Source organism: Canis lupus, chromosome X, assembly GCF_048164855.1.
Source record: "Canis lupus baileyi chromosome X, mCanLup2.hap1, whole genome shotgun sequence".
In the NCBI taxonomy this organism is placed as follows: domain Eukaryota; kingdom Metazoa; phylum Chordata; class Mammalia; order Carnivora; family Canidae; genus Canis; species Canis lupus.
Window position 1 is genome coordinate 22414390 of NC_132876.1, and position 23906 is coordinate 22438295.

General features: G+C 42.4%; 1 protein-coding gene across 1 annotated transcript; it reads right to left on the minus strand.

Moving 5' to 3' along the window:
* Window positions 1-9571: 9571 nt before the first annotated feature.
* Window positions 9572-22992, minus strand: RBMX2 (RNA binding motif protein X-linked 2). The gene is made up of 6 exons (XM_072816312.1): window positions 22859-22992; window positions 22548-22663; window positions 21233-21284; window positions 14940-15069; window positions 13179-13356; window positions 9572-12719 (listed from the first exon to the last, which is right to left on the minus strand). The coding sequence occupies exons 1-6, from the start codon at window positions 22861-22863 to the stop codon at window positions 12175-12177; spliced, it is 1026 nt and encodes a 341-aa protein (XP_072672413.1). The 5' UTR covers window positions 22864-22992; the 3' UTR covers window positions 9572-12174.
* Window positions 22993-23906: the final 914 nt, after the last annotated feature.

Consider the following 23906-nt stretch of genomic DNA (forward strand, 5'->3'; position numbering starts at 1 on the left):
TCGATCCCGGGTCTCCAGGATCGCGCCCCGGGCCAAAGGCAGGCGCCAAACCGCTGCGCCACCCAGGGATCCTGGTAAGACTTACTTAAAAGCAAAAGTATAACACCAGTAAGAGTGAGTCATCATATATTTTGTGTACTCTAGGAGTTCAAAGAAGGGACTCATGGGTGTGAGCTAGAATGGTCAGTATGAGTTTCCTGGAAGAACTGCAATCGAGGCAATCCTCAAAGGACAGGTAGGATTGGGTAGGTCTAGAAAGCACCAGGAAGGCTTTTGCCTCTGGTTTCAGAGCTGCATACAATGCCACTATGCCTGAATGATCTAATTCAGTGCTGTCCAATGGAATCCTCTCTCTCTCTCTCTCTCTCTCTCTCTCTCTCCCCCCTCTGGGCACATTTTCTTTCCAGTACAGTAGCCACTAGCCCCACATGCCTATTTAGTCATTAGTATGATTGAAGAACTGAATTTTTCATCTTATTTCCATTTAAATAGCCATTTAGAGTGAAGCACCTGGGTGGCTCAGGGGTTGAGTGTCTGTCCTTGGCTCGGGTCACGATCCCCGGGTTCTGGAATCGAGTCCTGTATCGGGCTCCCCACAGGGAGTCTGCTTCTCCCTCTGCCTATGTCTCTGCCTCTCTCTGTGTGTCTCTCATGAATAAATAAAATCTTTTTAAAAATAAATATCCATTTGGAGCTAGTGGCTCCTTTACTGGATAGTGCCAGCCTAGTCAGCACATGGCCTTAGGCAGTAGCATGTTCAGATTAGGTTGAAGAATTCCCTAAGGGGATCCCTGGATGGCTCAGCGGTTTAGTGCCTGCTTTCATCCCAGGATCAAGTCCCACATCAGGCTCCCTGCATGGAGTCTGCTTCTCCCTCTGCCTGTGTCTCTACGCCCCCACCTCTGTGTCTCTCATGAATAAATAAATAAATAAAATCTTTTTAAAAAATTCCCTGAAAGTCATTTCCAGAGTCTATCCCCCAAACACCTACGGCAGTGCAAATATCTGACTCCTCAGAGGGGATTTGAAGCCTCCAGGCATCCTCTTGGCCCCTTCAAAAGACACATAAACCACCAATGTGGCCAGAGGGACCTCATGCTTTCCAGTCACATCTCTGTTCCTGCACTTGCCAGAACTCCACTGATGGAGAAAGGACAGGCCCCCTCTAGAACCACCAAAGTCAAGGAATCACAAGAGCATATCAGGACCTGTACCTTCCAACTGGCCTCAAACAGTGCTTGGCTAGAAACTGCTTCCATGAGACAGAAACACCACTCTAGCCTCCCTCCATCCTCAGTAAACAGGAAGATGATCCCAACTAGTCATTCCATACCTCAGTTTTATCCAAAAAGTTAGGTCAAAGGAATGTCAAGGCCTTATCCAAAACTCCCTGGGGAAATATTTCTAGGCAAGTAAATTTCCCTTATGCTGTACCTATAGGCCATAAATGTTAACCCAACTTTTGCAAATAAATGGCAGGTAGTTCTGCCCAAATATCACGTATCCCCAAGTTTGGCTGCCTTCATCTGTTTACTCATTCCTGCCCTTAGATACTGAAATTCATCATATGCAGCAGCCTAAGTTTTAAAGTCATTTTTGGGCAGCCCAGGTTGCTCAGCAGTTTAGCACTGCCTTTTGCTCTGGTTGTAATCCTGGAGACCCAGGATCGAGTCCCACATCAGGCTCCCTGCATGGAGCCTACTTTTCCCTCTGCCTGTGTCTCTACCTCTCTCTCGCGTGCTCTGTGTCTCTCATGAATAAATAAATAAAATATTTTTTAAAAAGTCATTTTTAATGGTTTGCAATGATGACAAATCCTGATCTTACCTATGGATTTGTCTTTATTAATAAATAATATAGGGATCCCTGGGTGGCGCAGCGGTTTGGCGCCTGCCTTTGGCCCAGGGCGCGATCCCGGAGACCCGGGATCGAATCCCACATCGGGCTCCCGGTGCATGGAGCCTGCTTCTCCCTCTGCCTGTGTCTCTGCCTCTCTCTCTCTCACTGTGTGCCTATCATAAATAAATTAAAAATAAAATAAAAAAAAATAATAATATAAATCCAGTTTGGAAGTCAAAAGTACAAATGGTATGGTGAAAAGTAAGCCTCTTCACTTCTGCTCTTCTAGCTGCTACCTGGTTCTCCTCTCCAGAAGCCATCTGTTTTACCAGTGGATCTAGTGCTCTTCTTGAGATATATACTATATGAATAACAAGTATATAATGTATAGCTTTAGAAGGAAGTCTAATTGAATATCCTCCCTCCTAAAGGCAGAAAACAGAGAGAGAGGAAGAGATGGGAGGAGGTGAGAAAGGAAGAAGATAGAGAATGCAAACATGCTATTGGACAGATACTATTTCCTTGAGCCACTGATTTGGTCTGTTTCTATGGTTGCATTTGTGACTTCAAATAAAGTCAGCCCTCCCTTTAAACAATGCTTTTTGTCAAATGAACTAAATGTCAAAAGGTGAATGAATACTACAATGGGAAGAAAGATGCCTATCATAGTGGTTCAAAGCCTGCTGGCCAAAATACACTAAGCATGTTTGAGCTGGTAGCTACAGTCCTTAGAGATGGAACCATGTAAATGTAAAGAAATAAATGAAAGTACTAAAAATAAAAATGCACAGCTTCACTTGCAATGAAAGAAAATGCAAATTAGAATAACCTGAAGGCATCACAATAAACATTCCAGAGAAGAGAAAAGGAATAAAATAATAAAATCCAGTGCTGTCCAGAATGCAAGGGAAAAATTCTATTTGAGCTCTACATTGCTGATGGTTCCACAAATTTGATCTTTCTAAAAAGCAATCTAACAATAAGTAAGACAAGTGATGGTTCTGTTTGTACTTTTGGATCTGGTAACTCCCCTTTGGGGAATGTAGTCCAAGGGGATAATACAAAAGGAAAAATTTAAAAAGCACTCTATATAAAAATGTTCAGCTGCCTTCTGCCCAGGGCGTAATCCTGGAGACCCGGGATCAAGTCCCACGTTGGGCTCCCTGCATGGAGCCTGCTTCTCTCTCTGCCTGTGTCTCTGCCTCTCTCTCTCTCTCTCTCTCGAACAAATAAAATCTTTATAAAAAAAGTTCATAACAGTACTATTAATTATGATGAAAAATTAAAACAATCCAAGCAGGGGGAACTGGTACAGTGTATTAACAAGAAAGAATGCTATACAGACACTGAAAATTACAAGGATAGTGACAAAATTAAATAGAAATGTACATTGGAAATAAACAAAACCAGCTTGCAAAATAAGATGTGTGCTCTGACAACACCCACAAAGTATACTTTCTGATTTGTTAATCATATGGCATACTAACAAAAAAAAAAATCCAAAGAAGTTAGAGATTTAATAATCATCAAGGTTTTTGGCTGTTGTTAGCTACTTGCTAATAAATGCCCTTCTCTTAAAGAAACATCATGATCATCATCAACATCACTTCTTAAGCCACTTGTAACCCTATCCTAAGCTGAATGGAATGATAGCTAATACCTCAGTTTCTCATGAGGCACGAGAAAAAGGAAAACATCAGTTCAGACTTTTTAAAATGGCTTCTTTAAAGAGGCTAGTTCATCTCCAATCATCCTCAAAGTACTCTTCTAAACCCTAAGCTGGCAAAAGGTAGTCACATTTTTTTTTTATTTATGATAGTCACACAGAGAGAGAGAGAGAGAGGCAGAGACACAGGCAGAGGGAGAAGCAGGCTCCATGCACCGGGAGCCTGACGTGGGATTCGATCCCGGGTCTCCAGGATCGCGCCCTGGGCCAAAGGCAGGCGCCAAACCGCTGCGCCACCCAGGGATCCCCAGTAGTCACATTTTTTATTGAAGTTCATTGTAGAGAGTATATTGGCCTCAAATTAAATATACAATCATGGGCAGCCCGGGTGGCCCAGCGGTTTAGCGCCGTCTTCAGCCCAGGGCCTGATCCTGGAGACCTGAGATCGAGTCCCGTGTCGGGCTCCCTGCCTGGAGCTTACTTCTCCTTCTGCCTGTGTCTCTGCCTCTCTCTCTCTTTCTCTGTGTCGCTCATAAATAAATAAATAAATAAATAATCTTTAAAAATAAATATACAATCACAACAACCATATATCTGCATAATATGCATACACTTCATTTTTTTAAACAAATCTTTTCCACATATACTTTAGAGTAACTTATTAACATATATCATACGGTTTTGCCCCTTTATAGGACCTGGCACATTATTTCAGTATTTTTAATGATTTATCTAGGGAACAATGTATCTTTGATGGTCATAATTTATAGAATACCAAATGCTTATCATAAATGTAATTGTTATTTCCTACTGAAAAATATGACCTGCTCTTATCTATTTTATGACGCAGTTTCCAGTAACACTTGTAGAAATCAGGAGCCACTTATTTAGTAAAGGAAGAACGCTAGGTTAAATCCTTCTAGTGCAAATAATCACACCCCAAATTATGTCTTCTAAGTTTACATTTTCAGATAAAATAAAAGACATCAGGAAATGCTTAACTTTATTCTTTAGTCCTAACAGCACAGCAAGGAACACTTTACACTTCACTAGAATCCCACTTAGACAATAACCAGGTTATTCCTTTCCAAGAGCTTTGAAACATGTTTACAGAAGGGATGTCCTCTACCAGATAAGGATTATTTCCAATTTAGGATTCAATGAATCCATAAACTGCCAAGATAGATACTTATTAGGTTCATGCTCCAATGGGTTAAAGGAAGCAAAAATGGACAGACAGACAGACTAGGATGTTAGGACACCACGAAAGAAATCCTGATACAGCAAGAACTGACAAACATCATATGGTCTCATTCATTTGGGGAATATAAAAAATAGTGAAAGGGAATAAAGGGGAAAGGAGAGAAAATGAGTGGGAAATATCAGTGAGGGTGACAGAACACGAGAGACTCCTAACTGGGAAACAAACAAGGGGTAGTGGAAAGGGAGGTGGGCGGGGGGTTGGGGAATGTAGTCCAAGGGGCTGACGGGCACCGAGGGGGGCACTTGACAGGATGAGCACTGGGTGTTATGCTATATGTTGGCAAATCGAACTCCAATAAAAAAATACAAAAAATGAAAAACATTCTTTTTTTTAAAAAAGATTTTATTTATTTATTCATGAGAGACACAAAGAGAGAGGCAGAGATACAGGCTCCATGCAGGGAGCCCGACATGGGACTGGATCCCAGGTCTCCAGGATCAGGCCCTGGGCTAAAGGTGGCGCAAAACCGCTGACCCATCCAGGCTGCCCCATGAAAAGCATTCTTTTAAAAAAAAATAATTTCTTTTATTGGTGTTCAATTTGCCAACATACAGAATAACACCCAGTGCTCATCCCGTCAAGTGCCCCCCTCAGTGCCCGTCACCCATTCACCCCCACCCCCCACCCTCCTCCCCTTCCACCACCCCTAGTTCGTTTCCCAGAGTTTGGAGTCTTTATGTCATGAAAAGCATTCTTAATGAGCACTTCATTCAATGTGGTTGTTTAGCCTTAAGATCACTGGAAATTTTTCTACCAGTGAATTCCAACTATCTTCTGCGAAGTGAATCCACAAAAGAAACAAGTAAACATTCACCATTCCCAAAGATCTGCTAACACCAGTTGCTAGCTGGTTGTTTCAGGCCTGGCCCAGTGCAGGGTGAATATGCACCTCTCAGATTTCTGACTCCAGGGAGCACAAGTGATGAACAGTCACAGCTGCTGAGCTCTGAAATCCAATGCTGCTGCAGCTGAAATCCATTATCCCTGCATTTTCACCAAGGCCAAACTTCCCACAGGCTGCTTGTCGTCAATTACTGAATGTGGCAGGGATATTAAGACTGGCCATTCCTGTGAGACACAGGACTTCCTTAACAGGTGACACTAAGGGGGGCACTTGACGGGATGAGCACTGGGCGTTATACTATATGTTGGCAAATTGAACTCCAATAAAAAGTATTACTCAGCCATTAGAAATGACAAATATCCACCATTTGCTTCAATGTAGATGGAACTGGAGGGTATTATGCTGAGTGAAGTAAGTCAATTGGAGAAGGACAAACATTATATGATTTCATTCATACGGGGAATATAAAATTAGTGAAAGGGAATAAAGGGGAAAGGAGAGAAAATGAGTGGGAAATATCAGAAAGGGAGACAGAACATGAGAGACTCCTAACTCTGGGAAATGAACAAGGGGTGGTGGAAAGGGAGGTGGGCAGGGGGTTGGGGTGACTGGGTGACAGGCACTGAGGGGGGCACTTGACGGGATGAGCACTGGGTTGGCATATCGAACTCCAATAAAAAATATATACAAAAAATATATACACAAAAAATAAGAAAACAGGTGACTTGGAGTCAGAGATGCTGCCAGGGAGGAACTCCAACCTCACAAAGGATAGCAAGGACTAGACCTGTCACTACTTCACAGGTGTAGAAAGTAGTGAGACTTAGTGGGTCAGAACAAGACAACTTATTACAGCACAGAAAACAGCATCAGCAGGAGTTATCGGCGTAGTTTTGCCAGTTGCCCTGTCCCAAGTCCCACAGACAATGTAATGGGCTCAGGTGGATGCCACCAATGCAGTGGGTTGCATGGCAGCTGAGGAGCCCAGGGTCAAGGGTCCGGGACTTTGAGAAATGAGCAACAAACCAGCACCCCTCCCCTAGGAAGCAAACAGTAGTCCCACTATGGTCCCCTTGTTCTACAGAAATGGCTCTGTATTAGGAGACTGGTAAGCCTTGCTTTAAAAACCCTCACCAAGAATGTACAAGGATGCTCACAACCCACAGTGGATGCCTCTCCCAACAGACCCATTTGCTTTGCCAGAATGTTTCTAGAACTGTACCAGATAGTCCAAGATCTTTCCTACTCACCCCTCCTTCATTCCCTCTCTCCTCCACAGGATTTAGGCCTGCATAGAGTACTGTCGGGCAGTTCTGTCTGCCACCCATTTTCCATCAAGGGTGCTTTCCCTAGTAAGTCTCTAATATGCCTTATCCTACCTTGGCATCTGCTTTTCAGAGAACCCAAACTGGCACAAGTGGTGCCACTGATGGTCCAAGAAAACAGGCTGTGATAAGATGGGGTTCCGGGACAGCATCAGTCATTGCCTGGTGAACAGAATAGACACTGTCCTCATGGCGGTGTGGAGTAGAGAGAATCCCAGGCACAAGAGGGCAGCCCAACTGCTAAAGATTTCTCTGGAAGTAACCTGGGAAAACTGGGAGAATGATCTTGCAGATGTAGGGATTCAGATTTTTTAAATATATGAGAAGAATAAGGCCTACAAAGACAGTAGAGATGTCTGGACACTTATGTTGTACTGACACCCTGCAGCAGGATAATGGAAATGGTTGACAGTTAATAAGTAGCTAAAGACGAAGTGTGAGAGCCAGAGGGCTTCTGTGGAGCTTACAAAGTCCTCTTCTGCAGTGGAGGAGCAGATAAAGGGAGAGAATAATGGAGTGGCAGAACTCAAGGCAGATGAAATACTCAATACTTAATGTGTGGCAAGTCTGCTTTGCCCAAGTCAGGGCCACACGACTCCATGTGGTTGGAAAATCCTGGGACCCTGACACATGGAGCGAGAACATCTGGCCAGATATTCCTCAGGGTGTTGGCTCTGCAGACATCCCCACTCAGACTTCAGTTTGCAGAGAGGGCTCTTCCCTAATAACAGTATTTCCTCTGTGCCGGAAGATGCTGCAGAACCTAACTCCCCCTAGAAGGCAACTTGTGTTCCCCTCTAAGAGGCTGTGTCCAGCCCCTCTTCTGGTTACTAAACTGCTAATTAGGATTAAATCCCAGCATAACCTGGCCACATTAGTCCTGAGTCTAATTAAGAGAAGAAAGTCTACACCAAAGAACTGCAAGAATTAGCTGATGGATACTGACAGGAATCAAGGAAGCCCTGGGGTTAGATTTCAAGAGTGCTGTATCAACAGGGGCAGAAAAGCAAAAATTCAAACTTGGGAGCACATTCTCAGAATACAGATTTAATCCCCTGGCAAGGGCCCACAGGGGATATGAAGTCTCTACTAAGGTGGTTCTTAGAGGCCTGGAGAAAGCAATGGTTACCACTGAGCAACATAGGAATGTCTGAGCTGTCCTGACAAATGGCAAAAGGAATGGAAAAGCAGAGGGTAGCGGACACACTGCAGTGGAGAGATTGCATGAGGTCAAAAACCACATTACAGAGTAGTGTTCCATGAGGGGAGGCAGCAGACACCTCATTTACCAAGGCCATCAGGAAGGCAGTGGCCAAAGGGGCATCAGCATCACTACATTCAGAGGTGACCTCCTCTGTAGGTCAGGGATGGCAGTAAGAGACCATCACAGAACTGGGCACCAATAGAGAACAGGTAGAGGCACAACCTACCAAGAGCCAGGAGGCCACAAATACCAAAACCAACCACAAGGCCTGAGGGACAGCCAAGGAAGTTTACCTACAGGGAGTTGCAGAGATGGCAAATGGACTGTATCCCTAGGAATGATACAGATGGAAAGCCAGCAAGGGTATCAAGATCTACAAGCTGAAAAAGAGAACAGTGGAGGAGCAGAGGTTTGAGGTTTCTCCAATGAAAAGTCCTAATTTCTTGCTCAGTTTCCAGACCTGGAAGAGGTAACTGGGTCCCTAAAAGGAAGAACAATGACATATATGCCCCAGGACCTCCCCTAATGGGACCTATAGTCACTTATATCAGTGTCTGTACACTGGGGAGACAGCCAGACACTCAAGGAATACTGGACTCAAGATCAAAGTTAACATTGATACCTAGACACCTGAAGCATGATCATGGCCCTAAATAGGGGGCTGGGGGCTCCAGGGCTGAGTAATCACTGAAGTCTTGGCCTCAAACAAGACTCACAGGGGGCCTGCAGATTGACCTAGTGGTCATTTCCCACTCCTCAAGTATGTAACTGGAATTGAGTTGGTACTTAAAGAGTATTCCCCACAGGGGTCCCTGGCTTGTAGGGCAGGAGCTGTCACAGTGAGGAAAGTCAAGTGGAAACCTCTAAAACTGTTCTCCTCCACCTTGGACAAGAATACATTGACTGGTTACTTATCTGTATCAACTTGGCTCAGGCTATAGTACCCAACTAGTCAATCAAACAACAATATAGGTGTTGCTATGCAAGTATTTCATAGATGTGATTAACATCTACCATCAGTTGATTTTCAAGAGATTATCCTTGATAATCAGGGTGGGCCTTATCTAATCAGTTGAAGAACCTAATAGCAAAACTATGATTTCCCTGAAGAAATTCTGCCTATGGACTGCAGTATCAGCTACTGCCCAAGCGTTTCCAGCCTGCTGTCCCGCCCTATAAATTTCAGATTTGCCTAACCAGTCCACACAACTGTATAATTCAATTCCTTGCCATACACATACACACATACACACACAGGCATACCTCAGAGCTATTGGGGGTTTAGTTCCAGACCACAATAAAGCAAGTATCACAATAAAGCAAGTCACATGTATCTTTTCATTTCCCAGTGCATATAAATTTATGTTTACACTATAGTTTACTAAGTATGTAATAGCATTGTATGTAAAAAAAAAACAATGAACATATCTTAATTTAAAAATACTTTATTGCTAAAAAAATGCTAACCAATATCTGAGCTTTCAGTAAATCATAACCATCAATCACAGATCACCGTAACAAATGTAATAATAATGAAAAAGTTTGAAATGTTGTGATTATCAAAATCTGACAGAGAAACGAAGAAAATGCTGTTGGAAAATGACAGAGACTTGTTTCACACAGGGTTGCCACAAACCCTTACTTTGAAAAACAAAAAACAAAAAAACAAAACAAAAACAACCACAGTTTATCTGTGAAACACAATTAAGCAAAGCATAATAAAATGAGGTATGCCTGCATGTTTTCTCATTAGGAATTGGCTTACAGCAAGATATACATATCCTACTGGTTATTTTCCCGGTAAAACCCTAATTGATACATAAATCAAAACAATATTACATCTCAGTGGAGCCAGAGTAAATCAGTGCTACTATTAAAAACCTAGAAGATGCAAAGAATGGTAGCCCCTCTATCTTTGCACCTCTAGCCAAATGGGGGTCCCTGTATGTATGACCAGCTGAGGCAGAAAACAGCTTGAGCTTGGTTTTTATGTGGGTTCGTTCAGTATGTGGGCACATAGTGATGATGAATGGTATCTGCCTTACTGCCACATTCAGGGGTGGAGAAGGAAACATCTTCCAATGAATGGGATCTAACGTAGTACACCTGACTTGGTGTAAAAGAAGAGGCATAATGTGAGACTCTTAATTGGGTATACACAGACTCCTGGGCAGTGGCCAGTGGCCTGGCCATCCAGTTGAGAGACTGGAAGGACAAGAGGTAAAAATCAGAGACAAGGAGGTATGGTGTAAAAACTGTGGACTGACATGTGAGAGATAAGGCAAAGTGTGAATACTTTTGTATCACATGCTAACATTCATCAGAGCATCCACCACAGAAGAAGCACTAAACTGCCAGGCAGACAAAATGACTGAGGTGCATAGGCCTTTTGTCAGTGGCTACTACACAACTGGGATGATGGACACATAAAGAGAGTGCCATGGCCCAAGAGCAAGGACTTCTGCTTACCAAAGCTGATCTAGTGGGAATCTTCTGACAGGTGCTTTGGCTCCCATTTTATTGGTCTTGCTCAAACATTCTCACAACTCCATAGCAGTTTAAGCCTTTTTCCTACCCAACCTTCCTTCTTGCTTTCCCTCTTCTCCAGAGGTTAGACTTCTATCAGAGTCGGACTGCTTTTCCGGACTTCTCCAGCCTCCTTTCCCATTTTCTTTCATGGGCATTTTCTCCTAAAAACAAAATCTCTTGCACATCTAATCTTGGACCCAAACTAACATACCAAGTAAACTAATTAAATGTGTTCACTATTAAAGTTCTGTTCCTTTGTTTTGAAGGGTCAGAAGTGCAAGCTTAGTAATTCAGCAGCGGTGTTATGGTCCTGCAAACTAATTCCTACCTAACTCAATAAGGGACTGACTGAAAAACTAAAAGGACAAGGTTCTCAAAATGAGAAAAAAAAAAAAAAAACCTGCCAAGGCGACCAGAGAGATACGCAATGAAGCTGACAAAGTGTTCCCATCTCAGCAAGAACAGCTACTTGAAAAGGAAATGACCCAAAAGTGGCCTGGCCTGTCTGAAATGTGGAAACAGCTGGCTAGCCAAAAGGTAGAAACAATCCAAATGTCCATCCACCAAGGAATGGATAAACAAAATGTGGTCTATCCATGCCATGGATAGCCATAAAAAGGAACAAAGTACTGATCCATGCCGCAATAATGGATGAACCTCAAAAATATACTAAGTGAAAGACACCAGACACAAAAGGCCATATATTGTACAATTCCACTTGCATAAAATGTGCAGAATGGGTAGTTCCAATAGGAATGAAAAGCAGATTGGTGGCTGACAGAGACGAGGAGGGGGGAATGGAGAGTAACTGCTTAATGGGCACAGTGTTTCATTCTGGAGTGATGGAAATGTTTTAGAACTACACAGGAGTGGTGGTTTTACAACACTGTGAAGATACCAAAGGCCACTGGATTGTTCCCTTTGAAATGGTTAATCTGATGTTATGTGAATTTCACCTCGATCAAAATAAATAAATAAATAAATAAATAGTGAGGCGGTGCATGGACATTGAAAAACAGATGTTTAAAAATTTTTTTAAAGGAGGGCAGGGGGCAGAGAGAGGGGGCTGGTGTTAAGAATCACTATCCCCTTCCCATCAAGCTGTCCAGATCTAGTTAAACCACACTCCTCTATTCTATGGCTGTACCTGCCAACTGGCTTGCCACCTAAACATCTAGCACAAAGACTAGAATCCCTAGATTGCCTGGTATTTCCCCTTTCCTGGCAATTATGTCATAAACTGGGGTCGTAAATTCAAGGGCCATATTTACGAAACCAAATTTAAGTCCTGAGCATGTTCCCAGGAACAATGGATTTTGTCAAAAGTATAGGATATGTGGCTGTTAAGACTACAGCTCTCGATGACTCTCATACTCAAGGGATTGGAAGAATTTAGCCCAGAGATTTACCTCACAGTAACAGTAAAAGTGTAATTGAGTATGACTGCATTTTCAAGATCAAGTCCATTTCCAGTACTAGTAGACTGTCAAACAGGCCACAGCTTCAGTGGTGCCTGCGGTCACTGGGGTTGGAGGAGTCCCGGTCACGCGAGTGCCGGGCCCTCTTACGCCTGTGCGATCTCTCTCGGCTCCTGCTTCTACCTCTCCGGCTATGCCCCTCAGAACGCCCATTGTGCCGGCTGGAATGCCTGTCTGAGCTTCGGCCTCTGGCTCTGTCTCTGTCTCTGTCTCTCTCTCTTTCTCTCTGTCTCTCTCTCTCTCTGTTCTTTTCTTCTCTTTCCTCCCTCCTGCTTGAGGACCTACGTTCGTGCCTGGGCTTCTCCTTCCTCGGCTCCCTCTCTCTGTCCTCTGCTCTGCTGCGGCAGGTGGTCTTGACCTCGGGAGAGCTGTGGTGGTGCTTGCGCACCTCTCTGGGTTCTGACTTCTGACCCCTCTCTGGGTTCTTGGTGCTGTGCTTTTTAGAGCCAGGGTCATCCTTTTCCTTTTCCATCTGGTTTCTGGGGGATGAAGAGGAGACTGGATGCTCTGTCTGTACTTCCTGGTCAGTGTTCTCTTTGTCTTTCTTTCTTCTCTTTTTCTCCTTTTTGTCTGGAGGGAAAAAGGGGCACAACCAATAAGGAAAGGAAGAGGGGGAAGGGGGGAGGGTATGCCAAAGGAAAGCACTACTGGTAGCATTGGGAAGCACTCATAATCTATACTTCCAGAAAAGCATCTGTGAGAAGTCAACTTTGACAACTGTCCCCCTTGACAGGTCAAGTCACTGGATAAGGCAATCCTCATCCCCAAATTACCTTTCTAAAGACCCGACCTCCAAATACAGTCACATTCTAAGGTCTCGAGGGATTAGGACTCCAACATATGAACTGGGAAACAGAATTCAGCCCATGATATTAGTCTTCCACTGATACCTCTCCTTTCCCAATTACTATACGGTTCCCCACACCCTTCCTTTTCACACCTAATAACTGATTACCAATTCTCAGTGAATACTAGGAGGAGCAAACACTAAGACTACCCAGAATCTTCTCTCAGGTCTTAGTGCTTTACCTTTTTTGTATTTTTTTGGGGGTTTGTCATCTTCGGAACCCTCGGATGAACTCACGGAGGGGGTGTGAGCCCCACAGCCCTTCTCTTGGAGCTCTTTGGTCACATCATCCATTTCTTCTGAGTCCTTAGGAGCCCGATAGTTAGACACATGATCCACTCGGATAGTTCTTCCTTTGATCTAAGACAGACAGGCAATGCTTCAGCAGAGAGGGCCCTACTTCTGAACTATTTGAACCCAGCTGCAGAAAGCCATGGTTCAAACCACACCCTAGAAAGCCATGGTTCAAACTACACCCTTTACCTTCCTGCTAATTCTATTTCTGGGGAAATATCTAAGCCAGACCTGCCCAACTGGTATGTCACAGCACATATACCTAGATAATAATCTGCCCAGCCCCTCCCTGGGGCAATCAGGTAGGCAGCTGGAGTCCCTGAGGCAACTCTACCAGGCAGCCTCCTCAGTTTACCCCAGGGTGCCACACAATAACCTTCAGGTTCTACATATGCAATTAAATGAAAAAATGCTCAGCAGTACTGCCCCAAAGCACAAGCAGCAGGGAAAACTAAGAATTTACATGCATAAACAATGAATTACCCTCAATCACATTAATTTGCAGTAAAACATACCATGGCCTGGCAGTTAGAAAGAACTCCTGAAGCGAGTGCAGCACTACAGCTGTTTTCTTGATACAGCAATTAGGATGAGGTCAAGGCAGACCAATATTTGGGAAAGGGGAAGGAATTTGTTTTCCTAAGCCCTCACGCCTTGCTCTACCCCCACCATACTGGAACAACTGTCTCACACTTATTTTTGCTGTGGATCACAACTCTCTGGGTGAACAACAAAAAATTAGCCCCTCACTTAAAAATAGTCAGGCAGATACAGACCTATTCTATAGGAAAAAATCATCCAAAAGTTTATGTCTGGCTTTTATTGTTCCTATACAAGAACAGAGTTTCATTCTTACCTTTAAGCCTGAACTTAAAGGTCATCTTTCCTATTCCCCTTTTGAAAACATTTTAGAAAATCCCCCTTTCATGGAGATTTTCAGCTGTTCCATACTGCTGCAATCAGTGACAAATTCTCCAAGTCCAAAGTCACCCCCAAACCTATAAAAAATGCTTATCTAACTGCAGTGCTTTTCCTAAATAAGCAGAGGAACCAGGGAGAGCATAGACAAGCCAGACTTGTCTACCACCTTCTCTGGCCAAGAGTGTTCTGAGAGGGAACAGACAAGGGAAAACTTCAGAATGAGTTACTTTTGTAGAATTTGTCATCAGACTTCATCTAGAGAATTTCCAAGGCCCAGTAATGCTAAGTCAGTGGAGACATAGGACAGACACACAGAGCTATGTCTTAGAGGATGAAGCCATAAGAGAGCGCCAAATCCTCTGACACAGCATAGCATGGAAGAGCAGTATTTGCTAGTCTTTTTACTGCCCAATACATCAGAGATGAGAGTAGGGTGTGAGAATGGAAAGGTGAGAAACCAGGGGCTTGGTTGGGGGTGAGGGACATGATACCTATGTTCCTGGGAAGATGAACATGAGGAAAAGGAACAAGTGTCAGCAGGGTCATAAGCCAATGAAATTATTTCCTGGGATCATTTCCTGGTCAGTATGTCCCCACACCTCTACAACCCTCAACACATCCAGGTGACCAGTACTGTCCTTGAACTTGGGGCAATCAGGTGGGAAATTAAATCGAACTCTTACATACAGGAAAAGTCCAGCCAGATCCTGCTTAGTGAACACACTCACCTTGATTCCATTAAAATTGTCAACAGCCAAAATTGTGCTCCTCTGGTCTTCATAGCAAAGGAAACAGAATCCTTTGGATTTCCCAGTCTTCTTGTCCCGCACCAGATTAATGTTAACAATCTCCCCATATCTATTTATTTTATAAAAGAGTAAGACACCATTGATTTAAAATGCAAAAACTTTCAGATTGAATGACAAAACAATTCAAATAATATAATCTATACAAGAGATACATCTAGGAAAAGATGACATAAAGTTAAAAATAAAAATTAGACAAGGACAGAGCAGGAACACCCAATTACAAAATGAGTGGTAATATTAAGATCGAAGATGAATTCAAGGCCAAAAAAAAAAAATAGTTCCCCTTAAGCAGGACTAAGAGAGCTCTTTTACACTTAAAAAGGTCCTAATAGGATCCCTGGGTGGCGCAGCGGTTTGGCGCCTGCCTTTGGCCCAGGGCATGATCCTGGAGACCCGGGATCGAGTCCCACGTCAGGCTCCCGGTGCATGGAGCCTGCTTCTCCCTCTGCCTTGTCTCTGCCTCTCTCTCTCTCTCTGTGACTATCATAAATAAATAAAAATTTAAAAAAAAATTGTTAAAAAGGTCCTAATATATTACAAAAATATGTCATGAAACTTTATACATAAGTTCACAAGTCAAAAATTTTAACTTAAGAAACTCTTAGAAATTCCAAGAGAAACTAATAACAAAAGTTATATTTTAGCATACCACTTTAAGTTTATAACACATAAAGCTGACAAAAATAAGGTCAGAGGAATTAATATCAATATATAATTATAACATTAATATAAACTATAATATAACAATTATGTTGTTAAATATTAATGTCAAACTAGTGGATATATATATCTGAATCTTACAAAAATAGTACCATTTCAATAATCCATGAAACATGTATTAAAATGGACTATAGAATAAACTTCAATCACCTCCAAAAACAGAACATGTTCTCCAATCACAATGCTATACAGCTGGAAATAATATTTTAAATAAAAAATACCCTACAAGCTAGAACTTGAAGCCTATTCTCCTAACAACTGGATGAAAGAGAAATTGAAATAAAGAAAAAAAAATCAATGGTAGACTATTTAAAAAATAACACAAATGAGAATATATACCAAAACTTACAAGATGCAGCTAAAACTACGCTCGGGAAAATCTGCAACCTTAAAGAATTTTACTGTTAAAAAGGTAGAATAGGAGGCACATAGGTGACTCAGTCAGTCAAGCATTTGCCTTCAGCTCAGCTCATGATCCCAGGCTCCTGGGATCAAGTCCTGTGTTGGGCTCCCAGCTCTGCAGGGAGTCCGTTTCTCCCTCTGCCCTTCCCCTCTACTCAAGATATCGCTCTCTCGCTCGCTCATTAAATAAATAAAATATTTAAAAATAAAATAAAAAGGCAGAATGAATATAAAAGAAAATAAATCTAAGGAAAGCAGATGGGAGTTAATAAAGATAAAAGCAGAAATTAAATAGAAAATAGAAAAAAAATCTACCTTATTCCTTATACAAAGTTAAATTCCAGATAAGTTAAAGATTCATAAATTAAAAGGTAGAGTCATAAAAATAAAACAAGAATTGGTGGATACTTAATAACACAATCATACACATACATCTGGGCCAGATATCTTGCATCTTACCTAACAAAATACAGGTTTCCCCCGCTACCTAAAGGTTCACTTTATGCCACTTTGCTTTTACAAAACACGTACTTAGTACCTGTTTTCACTAACGGGAAGAAAGGTGAAGAGGATTTTTGCTTTTATGATTATGGTAACTGCTTCACCACTTCACGCATTTTTAGCTTAGTAAGCTTTCGTAGAACAGTCTACCTTCAGGGAACAGGGGAAATCTGTACTGGAGCGGATTCAGCTAAGGTCAGCAACTATTTCACACTGTTTAGTACAGGAGGTATAGGCCAATGCAATTAGGAGAAAACATGCAAAAAATGAAAAAAAACTAAAACTATCTCTATTTGAAGATTATATATAATACTCTGGATAGAAAACCCAAGCAAATCAATCATGAACAATAATAAAAACAAACAGTATAATAATTCAGTAAGGTAACAGGATATAAAGTCAAAAAAATAAAACTCCTTACAAATAAACAATAATCAGAAGATATGTAATCAAAGAAAACCCCCCCAAAAAAGAAAAACCCCATTTGAATTAGCAACAAAAAGATAAAATACTTAGAAATAAAGTTAACAATAAACAATGTACAAAGTCTACATAGAGAAAACTTTTTAAAACTGAAAGACACACACATAGATTTAGACAAATATAAAAACATCTCTTGTTTTTGGATAGGATGACTCAACATCATATAGGTAGCAACATCCTCCCCCAAGTTAATACTTAAATGTAATATAGTACAAGTTGTGTTTTATTTTCCTGGAGCTGGATAATTCTGAAGTTCTTGTGGGAAAATGAGCATGTAAGAATAGATAGAAAATTTTCAAAAAAGAACAATGAGGGAGCGCAACTCTCCTAGATATTAAACATACTAAAAAATTATATGATTAGTTAATGTGGTACTAGCACATGAAGAGACAGACAGACCAAAAGAACACAATAGAAAGCCAAGAAAGAGACTCAAGTATACATGGAAAAATTAGTAATATAAGTGTGACATCCCAATTTGCTGGGGGGAAATATGGACTTTTTTATAAATGTGGGAACTGGATACCCATTGAAAAGAAACCTGAAATTGGATCCATGTCTCACACTATACATAAGAATAACTCTAAATGGATCAGATTTCAATGCATAAAATTGAAACCATACAAGTACTAGAAGAGAGGACATATTTCTCCCTACCTACCCATCTATCTAATTATGACCCAAAATTCAGAAGCAATAAAAAAAAGACTGATAAATTTGGCCATATAAAACACCAGAGCATGAGACTGTAAAGAATCAGCACAAAGGAGTTTTTGGGGAGATGGAATTGTTCTTCATCCTAATTGTGGGGGTGACTACACAAATCTATGCACATATTAAAGCTCACAGGACTGAGATACCTGGGTGGCTCAGTGGCTGAGCATCTGCCTTCAGCTCAGAGCATAATCCCAGGGTCCTGGGATGGAGTCCCATATCAGGCTCCCCTTGGGGAGCCTGCTTCTCCCTCTGCCTACATCTCTGCCTCTCTCTCTTTCTCTCTCTCTCTCTCTCATAAATAAATGAAATGTATTTTTAAAAAAAAAAAAAGCTCACAGGACTCTACACCCCCTAAAAAAGTCAATTTTAGGGCAGCCCGGGTGGCTCAGCAGTTTAGTGCCACCTTCAGCCCAGGGCCTGATCCTGGAGACCCAGGATCGAGTCCCATGTCGAGCTCCCTGCATGGAGCCTGCTTCTCCCTCTGCATGTATCTCTGCCTGCCTCTCTCTCTCTCTCTCATAAATAAATAAAAATCTTTTTTAAAAAGTCAATTTTACCATATAATTTAAACACATAAATGAATAAAAAATTTAAGTTTTGCACAGAAAAATATCAGAACAAAGTCAAAAGACAAATGACAAAATAGGAGAAAATATTAACAACTCATATCACAGATAAAGGACCAGAAAGCAATTTTTTTCCTTTTGCTATAAAGATCATCTGGACAACTGGTGAAGTCAAATAAAGTCCACAAATTAGATAATAATATTGTATCAGTGTTAACTTCCTGAATTTGATAACCATATTGAAGTTAAACAAGAGAATGCCCTTATTTGGGGGGAAAAATACATATTGAAGAATTTAGGGATAAATGAGCAACATGTCTGCAACTCTCAAATGGTTCAGAAAAAATAATAGGTATACATGGGGAGAAATAATGACAAAGCAAATGTGGTAAAATGTTAACATCTGGGGACTCTAAGCGAAGGGGAAAGAGGTATTCTTCATATCACTTTACATAACTTTCCTATTTTAAGCCTGAAATAATCTCAAAATAAAAAGTAAAAGAAAAAATATAAGAACACGTTTATTTTTTTATAAAAGATTTTATTTATATATTTATGGGGGGGGAGGCAGAGACACAGGCAGAGGGAGAAACAGGCTCCATGAGGGAGCCTGATGCGGGACTCGATCCCGAGACTCCAGAATCACACCCTGGGCTCACGGCAGGAGCTAAACCGCTGAGCCACCCAGGGATCCCCCCAAGAACACATTTAAACAGACTCCTACAGACCAAATTGGGACAACTGGAGCATGAAGAAATAATGATGGCAATGTAGTATAACACATCAAATTAAGTAAAGTAAGTCCACAGTAAACAACACATGACAAAGTGGCATAACAGAATTAAAACCATTAAGAGCTTTTGTAAAATCGGGATCCCTGGGTGGCGCAGCGGTTTGGCGCCTGCCTTTGGCCCAGGGCGTGATCCTGGAGACCCGGGATCGAATCCCATATCAGGCTCCCGATGCATGGAGCCTGCTTCTCCCTCTGCCTGTGTCTCTGCCTCTCTCTCTCTCTCTCTCTATCATAAGTAAATAAATAAAAATTAAAAAAAAAGAAAAAAAAAAAGAGCTTTTGTAAAATCACTAAGAAAATGAGGAACACACCAATAGAAGAAAACAAGCAAAGGACACGAAAAGACATCTTAAAAACAAGAAATAAAAAAACAAGAAATAATGGCATGTACATCTATTAAAAGACGTTCTAACTGACGATTAAATAAAGGCAAAGTAAAATCATAATGAGAAACCATACAAGTATCTTAAAAATAACCACTGCCAATTAGGATTCCAAAAAAAAAATGGGCATTCTAGTTACAGTAGAAACTGGTACAAACTTCTCAGAGAGCAATTTGGCCATATTCATAAAACATCTGAAAAATGCTAACATATTGACCTAGTAATTTCACTATGTAAAGTATCAGGAATGCATACAAAGGATATATATTCTACAATGTATAGTGTAATACAATTTATAACAGCAAAATATTAGACTACCCAACATTTAAAAAAATGGTTAAAAAAAGATGATAAAGAAATACACCAAAATGTTAAGTTTTTCCTTAAAGTACGTTCTATTTTCTTCTTTATGCTTTTCCTTTTTGTCAAATGTTCTATAATGATTATACATTACCTTGATAATCAGAAAACAAAACATTTCTTGAAAACCACTGTTACCAATGGCAAAGACAATCTTCATGGAGAGCAAGGTGTACAGCCAGAATAGAGAATTAGAATAAGCAAACACACTAGCTGATCATCACTCAACGCAAATAAGACAAAAACAGCCCCTATGAAGGCTGGACCAGACAGAGGTATCATAAGGGGTGGAAACTACAGGCTGCACCTGCTGTAAACTTCCAGCTGCCCAGAAGTCAGAGAAAGCAGCCTCTGTCTCTCTTGGGCGCTAAGCCAGAGTGGGCTGCCGAAGCCCTCTCTCATGGCCCTCTCATGGGTACTGCCCAATTTCTTTTCCATGGCCCTCTCCTCCATAAGCTGCTCCACCACTCAGCCACGGTCCTCTTCCTATTGGACGGCCCCACCATCCCCTGACATGGCAATGTCTCCGCCACAGTGTGCTGGCAGTGTTTACTTCCCCAAATCCTTCTGCCACAGTCCTCTGCCCTCAGGGTCCCTAAGGCCCCATGGACTGTCTAACCACTCTGTGTAGCTCTGGGTTGTGCCCAGCCCCTCTCCCACCAGCCGCCACCACCAGTGCAAGATGCTCTCCCACCCAATGCTGCTGCTTTCATCTATGGGCAGAATGAAGAATATAAGGTTCACCTATTCATCCTTGTACCTCATCAGCCCATAATTCTCAGCTTCTGGGTAAAGAGACCGGTTCTGCTTACTAATCTTATACCCATCTAGAAACAAGAAAACTGCCTAAACTTTTTGCTTTTTCTCCCATTCCTCTGTGCTTTGCCCTAATCCCACAACACCACACAGGTGTAGGCCAGAAGGGCCCTGTGATCATGGATTACCCTTGGGTTTGCAGGAGCCCAAGGAGTCCAACATGGTAGTTTCCTGTGAGTAAGTCTATTCTGGTGTAGGCACAGGCTGAACAAGCCTCACTTAAAAAGCAATAAAAATAGACCAGAATCCCCAAGACAGCCTCCTAAATCATCTAACTTCTTGGATTTTCCATATTGGGAGCTCTATAACCATGTCCTGGGGCTGATCTAGACTAGAGCAGAAGCTCCAGCCCTCCCCATGCAGGGAGCCCAGTCAGACTAGAATAAAACAAATAGACTTTGTGAGGCCACAAAATGTATTAAGCAAGCATAATTTGATGACCCAGAAGGCAGGAAATGAAAAAGGACTTACTGTGAGAACACACAGATAATGTCCCCTTCAGTCAGTTCATAAGGAAGCCCTCCTAGGAGAGAAAACCACATTTCAGTTCCACAAACATTTACCAAGCATCTCCTCCATACCATGCACTAGGCCCAGCAATGTGGGTGCAAAGAAGAGTAAGCCACAGGGCCTGCCCTCAAAGAACTCACAGTCTGACGATTTAACAGAATCATATATAAGGTGCGGCACTAGTGCAGCAAAAGGAGTGATTAACTTTGTGGAAAGGTCAGTGTCATCACTAACCAAATACTCCCCACACCCAAAACCTTGCAAAGCAGACAGTTTGCAGCATAAAACTCTGTTTCCACAAACATATCTTGAACTCACCTGCTCTTTTTTTTAAGATTTTATTTATTTATTCATGAGAGACACAGAAAGCGAGGCAGAGACATAGGCTGAGGGAGAAATGGGAGCCTGATGCAGGACTCAATACCAGGACTCCAAAATCACAACCTGAGCCAAAGGCAGACGCTCAACCACTGATCCACCCAGGTGCCCGGAACTCACAAACTCACAGCTAAGATTACAGCAAAATCAGTTTAAATATGAAAATATTACCCCACCTCACATAGACTAAGGAATCTTTGGTTGTCTATAGACAACTGTTCAGCATTTCATAGGAAATAAATTCCCCTGCAAATCTTTCGTTCCTCATCTGTAAAATGGGGATATTAGTACGTATTTCACAGAACTGTTGTAAGAATTAAATAAAACAATGGACATAAAGTGCTTAGCACAATATCTGGTGCAATAACTTCTTTGCCCAAACTTTCATATTATTGGATGCGACACAAGTGAATACAGAGATGACAATATGGCCACGGACAGAAGGCAGAAGTTAAGTAAATGAGGAAAATGAATTCTGAGGGAAGGAGAAAGGGCGGGGGGGGGGTGGGCGCTAGCAGTAATACAAGATGGTGGTTAAGATCATCAGTTCTAGAATCCCATAGTTCTGGTTGTTCCACTTATTACCCATGTGACTTTAAGGAAGTCCATTAACCTCCTCAGCTATGTAACAGGGGGGCGCGGTATGATAACAGTCTCTGAAACCAAGTGGCAAGGACCACAGTGAACGGCAAAGGTAACTATTATGGTCACTGACTTGGCAGGAGGAGCAAACTAGAAATGGAAGAGAAAAGAGATACAGAAAACGGATTTACGGGGCAGCCAGAAGAAAGAAATCTAAGTGCGTGATGAACGTCAGAAGGAAGGAAAGGCGGGAATGCTGAAAGGTTAGGAAGCGCACCAGGAGAGAATGAGCAGTGCAGAAAGATGTGACTCTCACCCAGGAAGATCCAGGCGCTGTCCTTGTACTCAGAGTGCCAGGACACCTTATCTGCCACCCCAAGCTGGACCTCACGCTCATTCAGCTCGTTGATCAGCTTCACTTTAGTTAAAGGGCTGCAGAGAGAGGCGGAAAAGCGGCCGTTAAGTGCGGCCTGGCCAGAGGTAAGGGAGAGCAGAACTAGAGGGCTAGTTCTCCAGTCTCCGCGCCTCTCCCACCCCTCGGCCCCGCAGGCTCTCTACCACCCCAGCCCCGGTGGGCAACTTCCCGCGGCCGGTCCCTACTTCTTAAGAGGTAAACTGAGGCCTTACTTCATCTCCTCAGGTTCGCGCTCAGCACGGAGACGTTAACTTCCGGGTGAGTCTGTGTCGCGCGTGCGCAGCGCCGATGCCGTGCGCCCATTGGACTCCGCGGAGTTCGCGCTGCGCCACGCCGGAAAGACGGGCGCGCTGGGGAGCTGCGCTTGCGTAGTAGCGCGGAGAGGCCCTTGGCTCGCTCTGCGTGTTTCGCTCTATCAGGGACTCTATCTAGCTTCTCGCTTAGTCCATCTGTGAAACGCGGCATGGGTGTGAAGCGGGTTTATTACAGGACCCTCAGCTGCTGGAGGACGCCTGGCATTGATTGGGCTAGCTATAAATGTTTACTGAATTGAGATTGAAAAAGGTGCTGCTCTAGCAACTGTAGTCCCAGGCTCTATCCTCAGTGAAAATCCCCTTTCGGGCTTCCACTCCCAGCCAGTCGCTCACGCACACACACCCCTCAAACCATCCCTGATCAGAAATTGCAGCAGAAAAGTGAAGAAGGTATGTGAGAGGGGAAATCATTTTTTTCTCCCTTAAATCCAAATGCATAGGCAACTAACCAGTCTGATCGAATACCCAGATTTGTCTAAGAGCTCACCCTTTTCCCATAGTCTCGCTCCTACTTAAGCAGGAGGCAGAAATAAATAATGAGAAAGCTAATAGTTAAGCATATGCTACGTTGTGTGCTAAGCAATTCACTTGTACTGGCCCTCCCTCCTCATAACTAACCCCATGGAGTCTATACATACAATTACCTTCCTTGTACAGAGGAAGAAACTGAGATTCGAAGGAATTAGTTAACTCAAAGGATGTCCTCTGCCTCTACCTATCAGGTCTTGTTGACTTACTCAGTCCTTACTGAGGATCTATATTTGTCTTGTACAGTAAAATCTGTAGACAGGAATGTAAGGTGAAGTCCTCTGCCCTCTGGAGCTAATGATATCATTAAGGAGACAAAATATATTTGCTTGGTAGATTTCACTCCAGAAATAATGAGGAACTCATAGAAGGTATGGTGGCATACCTTCAGTGTGATATAAGCCATATTGAAGTTTTG